Genomic DNA, 6210 nt, shown 5'->3' with positions numbered 1-6210 from the left:
GGGTCGGCGATAAGTCCTGGGATGTCGCGTACATTACGACCACAAAGGGATGATTGCGCGCTCGTTCGGGTTCGGGGTGTGACATTACCAATCAACTTCCCTCTTCTTTTTTTACCACCCCTACCAAATATTACACTTTCCATCGCGTATCTATTGTACTTCGATTTTACATTCCACGGGTTTCAAGCGGACTCTAACTCCTTTATGGCTACGCATTGCTAGACACTCGGTTGCCTAAAGCAGGACATCTATTCCTATCTAATCATAAATAAATTTCAAGGTATAATTGACTCTCTGCCCTCAATAGTCACCTTTCTGTAATTATGTTCTCCAGTTTTAGAATCTATTCAATAATTGTTGCCTTACTGTAATACTCATGCTGACTAAAATATTTTCCTTCCAGGATCTGGTGAGACGGTGACGATAAAATGGGAAATATTGAAATCCTTGCAGAAGCCAAGAATTTGTGGATGAAATTCAATGTCCGAGGGGCGATCCTTACGAGCCTATCTCTGCAAGTCTTTCTCATTTTTTTGGCACCCATTCGAAAGAGGTGTTCGCACAGGTGGATCTTGGTGCTCATCTGGTCAGCTTACTTGGTCGCCGACTCGGTCGCTAACTATGCCTTTGGACTCATTTCCAGAGCCCAATTCGCTGGTGGTACTTCAGACTCCGAGGCTGATGCCTATGGTGACCTTTTGGCATTTTGGGCTCCATTTCTTCTGCTGCATCTCGGAGGACCAGACACCATAACCGCTTTCGCGCTCGAGGATAACGAGCTGTGGCGTAGGCACTTGCTTAATCTCTTATTCCAGCTAGGCGCTGCAGGCTATGTATTTTATCAATCCTTCCCCAGTAGCAAGCTGATTGTCCCAACCATCCTCGTATTTATTGGAGGAACCATTAAATACATAGAGCGAACACGTGCTCTGTACCTCGCCAGCTTCAGTCAATTCCGGGGCTCCTTGCTCCCGCCTGCTGATGCTGGACCGAATTATCCCGAGGTTGCCAGACAATACCATACCACCAAGATGTTGCGTATGTTACCAGAGGGCCAACGTCATTGGTCACATGTTGGAGCGGAAGATGGAAACATTTTGGACGACAGAACAGCGATAAAAGAGGCGTTTTTTTACTTCACAACCTTCAAAGGCCTCCTTGTGGATCTCATCTTCGGCTTTCATGAAGTCGCAGACAGCTATCAATTTTTCAGGGGCAGAACCGCAAAGGATGCTTTTCGAGTCATAGAGGCTGAGCTCAACTTCTTTTATGATGTTCTTTATACCAAGGCTGCCGTTATTCGCTGTCCAACAGGGTACCTTTTCCGAGCTATCTCAATTGGTTCCGTTGTTTCAGCTTTTGCAAGTTTCTACGTCCTGGACAAGCATGATTTTCATGAATATGATATACAGATTACATACACCTTGCTTCTTGGAGCTATTGGCCTGGAATTTGTAGGTTTTGTTAGGCTCATTTGCTCTGACTGGACAATTGCAAAAATAGCTGCATCTGAGAAGGAACCTGGTAGAAGTTTGATTAAAGGAAGCATCTTCATTAAGTTCCTCCTCAAATTCAAATCTGAAAGTTCACCATTTGCATTGCATATACTAAATGCTAGATGGTCTAAATCTATCTTCCAGTACAATTTTTTAGATACCCAGCTGAGAAAGTGGCCAAAATGGATTGAGAAACTCCTTGGTCTCATATATCTGAGGGAATTTTTTGATGACTTGAAGTTTGGACGAGTAGAACAATACAGTGAAAAATTAGGTGAACTGATTTTTTATGAGCTGAAACGGAAAGCATCTTTGCGAAGAACAAATGAGATTTGTGCTTCTCGAGGTAAATGGGCTCTGGAGCATACTAAATCAGTGGAAAATTGCCAAAAATTGCTTCCATTCGTCTGTGATGTTGATTATGGAAAGAGCCTTTTACTGTGGCACATCGCCACCGAACTCTGTTACAACACTGATGAAAGTACAAACGACCACCGTAAAACCAGTAAGGTCTTGTCAGATTACATGCTTCATCTTATGATCAAACAACCAGATATGATGTCTGCAGTGGCTGGGATTGGCCAAATAAGGTTTCGAGACACTTGTGCTGAGGCAGACAGGTTCTTCGATGAAACTATCTTTGATAAGAGGAGCGCCTGCCAAAACCTACTTTCTGTTCCTACAGATTTGAATCCAGGTTTTGTGAAAGGAGACAGAAGCCAGTCTGCTCTCTTTGATGCGTGTATTCTCGCTAAAGAGTTGCGGAAATTTCATGACAAGAAGTGGGACATCATGAGTGAAGTTTGGGTGGAATTGCTGGCGTATGCTGCGATTCATTGCCAACCGTTCATGCACGCTCGACAACTTAGTAAAGGGGGAGAACTTGTCACCTTGGTTTGGTTATTGATGGCACAACTTGGCTTGAGCGAACAATTCCAAATAAAACATGGTGAAGTTACAGCTTTCGCGAACTGATTGATAGTCGCCAAGTCGGCAAAAGATGAGGCTCCTACGAGCAAATTCCATTGAAAATCTCTTGGTAGGTATCTCACTTTGATTACACCTTTGTTTCTTCTCTTCTTGTGACAAGTGTGCTTATTTGCTCTTCCCGCACAATGCTAAGTGTCCCCTAAAAACTCTAGCTGTTCAATTTCTCTAATATCCTGCGCTTTTGTGCACTTCTTTGAACCAAATGAGAGAAGCTCACCCAAAATACACCTGATTGCACTGGTTTAATATTTGTGTCGCAAGTTTGATGTTGTACCGGTAATAAAAAAACTCGCATTTTTAAGTCAAAATAAGAGAATATCCGTTGCTTCGTTTGAAACATGTTCTAGTCTAAAAGGATTGTAAATGGTGTTTTGCTTCGTATCCTGATCAAATCAAGAGTGATCATGAATGGTTTAACACTAGATATAATTTTGACAGCTTATCTACTCTGATTTGAGTCCAAAGACATTGCATTTGAATATGCCTTGCTATCTATCACACGCGTACAACGGAAACTCGCACTTTAGAAGCAGCCGTGGGACAACACATTCAAAAGTAATCTCATAAGGGAAGATGTGGAGTGTAAGGGCCAAGGAAGAGATTTCCAAAAATATCGGAGGCAAAGATGTACTGCAAATGGCATTCTGTAATTTAGTGCAAACCAGACCAATCCACAAAGAAATGGCGAGCAAGGGCATGCAAGCCCTTGCCCAGGCGCCGACGACCCCCACCGGCCTCGGCGATGAACATTGACGAAGACATAAGGGAGATGAACAGTAGTGTGGAAAAAGAAAGAAAAGAAAATGAAAAAAAAACAAAATTCTGATTTTTTTTTTAAAATTGCAAAACAACATCGTTTCGATTCATTTCTTTCACGTCAGGCATTGGCCATGCCACGTAGCACGACTGGCCATAACTAAACCACCATGCTAGCGATTTGCAATTTAAATTGACTAGATGGACTATATTAGGAAATCGTCAAAAGGTTTAGGGCTATATTAGCTAAATTAGAAAGTTTAGGACTGGATTTGCATTCATACAACAATTTTATAACTTTTGGGGTAATTTCCTCAATTTGCACTGAAATATTGAACCATGCTTTTGTCCAATAATTTTAAGTTTTTAGATAATTTGATGGTGATTTCCCAAAATTCTACATCGTGCTGGGCTGGGTAAGAGACTTAGTAATCTAATCTTTCACATCCCTTATTCATCTTCCCATTTTCCGTTAGACTTTCAAGGATTTACATGCATGAAAAAGTTACATTGTTAGACACACAACTGACTAGGCATAATCAACCAATCACATCTATTCCAACTAAATTTATGTTTGAACTTAAGAATTCTCCTTCTTTTGGTCAGTTTTTTCACTTGGCATGTCTGTCACATGAAATACTTTTCTGTATGTGTGGGGGAGTTTAGAGTATTGAAAAATTCAGAGTAGTTAAGTGCTAGACGACGCATTCATCTAAGATGTTAAATGAGCTTTCGATTTTAAGTTGGGAGCGGCTTCAAAATTTTACCTTCATCGTCCATTTGGTTGGGTAAATGATAAAATACACTAGTTGAGCCCCAAATTGAGTGTCAATATATTGTACAATAATGAAATTATCAAACATGATACGGTTATATCCTAATTAAAAGTAATTTGGGATGTTGATTTTTCCAATGTCCAACTATATTGATCATCTTCTACTCTCACATCAGAACACCTTCCAATTTCTTTCCCAAAAACAGTTCAATTATCAAGTCTAACGTGCATGGCCAGAAATTTGACTGGCTTTGTCTTAAACATATAGATTTTGCGTTGTTCAATTGCTATGAAGTCAAAGTCCTCTGAATTAATTCAGGTGGGTATAATTCGGATTTTTATTATATCCACGGTTAGCGTCTTACACATTCATCGTTAGATTGTTGACATGTGGAACAATTAGATTATAAAATTAACTCTAAACATACACGTCGCTCATTCAACGGTGAACGTGCAACAATTTTTCTGCATCGTCGGATAAATCTAACAATAATAACATAATTTGAAAGAATGAATTGTTGTGTCTCATTTTCAATTTTAACAAGTTTAAAAAAGAAATTCAACGAAAATTTTCTTAACATTGATTTTCGAGGCATGACTCGGGGTGGTTGTCTTGTCGTTGGCCTCCACTGAGTCATAAAAAATAAACCAGTTTATCAGCCCGCAGCACCTTGTGGAGACAAATTAACATAGCACGGTCGGTGTCACGTCAGAAAAATTCGGCGAATTTTGGTTAAAAGGACTTGATTACGTTTTTTCCCTCAAAGAATTAGGACTACATCGCTTCAATTGAAATGTTTAGTTTTTTATTGGTTTTTATACAATATGTTTAGAATTGTTTGTGTGATTGTCTAGATATATGGTAATATCGTGGGAACTTCAATAAAGTGACACATTATGATAATGTGAGCTACTAAGATGAAGGGGCAATTTTTGACGACATAATAAAATTCAATGGCGTGGCAAGTATGGTGACGTGATAAATATAATGACGTGGCATTATACGATGACATGGCAAATACTAATGTAGGCCTACTGGCCTGCTTTTCTACAATAATGGGTATGGGAAAATGGGCCCATTCCTCAATATGCATGGAGCTGGGCAACTATTTGCCCGGGCCCAAGAAATGCTGTTTTCTTCTCGTTCGTTTTTTTCTCCTTTACTTTTCTCTATTCCTTTTTCTATCCCCATTGTCTTTAGTCAATTTTCATATTAAACTAATAAAAAAATAATTTTTTTTTGAGATTTTATTGCATGAGGTGGGGTTAATAGTTCATAAATTGTTATAGCGTGTATTAGATATGGAGAGTGCGCGCGTTCCTTTCATGCTCTTTTTGGTATTGTAAAACAATAAGTTCGCTCAATATTGCGTCCGAAAAAATATGTGCGCTCGTAAATGTGAACAATCAAATTGAGCATGCGAGAATCATGGAAAAATCTCACATAGTAAATTGAATTTTAAATTTTAATAATAAGGCATCATGAAATAAGAGGTTTGTAGCAACTTGTCCTGAAATAGTGCATAGTTATCATCTTGTGGATTAGTGGATGAGTGGTACAAATTGGTGGATAAGTGAAGTCAAGAGTTCTGGGTATATTGTATTTTAAGTCGGTGGATAAGCTATCGCCGGCGTCTCTATGTCCGATTAGTGCCTACTCATTGATGTGTCACGAGCGGAATTCGATTCTGTAAATCGTAGACATGAATGAAAAGCAATAGCTTAAGGAATCATTTGGCCATTGTTCTGATTCGTCACGATGAAGCCGCAAAATTTTTCTCCGAAAACGAGTGAAAAATTGAATTGAATGCACGAAGACAGAGGTTCAGCCACAATATGACGTAGAACACGAGATGATCATCAACCCGAAGTTAATTTTTGGGCCTTTTCTTCACCTGCAACCCCAATGGAGGCCAATGCGGCTCTCAATTTGCAGGAGGCTGCACAAAATTTTACCAGGAGTGGTGCATGGAAGATCGACATCGTTCAGGTGCGATTTAGATACTTGTTTTGTACTAATTTTGAATCTTACTCTGTTTTCCAGATACTGTTCATACTCTCATCCTTCCTATTTCATCATGATAACTGTGCATGCTGCATTTATCCAAATCTTCTTACCCTTATGAAATCTTTAACTTGTTTAATTATGCAAATGCGAAAAATTGATATAGAAACTTTGTTAACGAGGGATTG

At 39.4% G+C, this 6210-nt stretch overlaps 1 protein-coding gene across 1 annotated transcript; it reads left to right on the top strand.

Annotated features, from left to right (window-relative positions):
* Positions 1 to 407: 407 nt before the first annotated feature.
* On the top strand, positions 408 to 2471 carry LOC115676116 (uncharacterized). The gene has a single exon (XM_056305630.1). The coding sequence runs from the start codon at positions 429 to 431 to the stop codon at positions 2469 to 2471; it is 2043 nt and encodes a 680-aa protein (XP_056161605.1). The 5' UTR covers positions 408 to 428.
* Positions 2472 to 6210: the final 3739 nt, after the last annotated feature.

The sequence above is a fragment of the Syzygium oleosum genome, unplaced genomic scaffold (assembly GCF_021117445.2).
Source record: "Syzygium oleosum isolate NSW1041296 unplaced genomic scaffold, Sole_v2.1 Sole_v2.38, whole genome shotgun sequence".
Classification (NCBI taxonomy): Eukaryota; Viridiplantae; Streptophyta; class Magnoliopsida; order Myrtales; family Myrtaceae; genus Syzygium; species Syzygium oleosum.
This window is presented reverse-complemented; position numbering and strand designations above follow the sequence as displayed.

What these genes read in the sequence shown, in the direction of transcription:
- LOC115676116 (XM_056305630.1), top strand. Translation starts at nt 429, where the DNA reads ATGGGAAATATTGAAATCCTTGCAGAAGCCAAGAATTTGTGGATGAAA.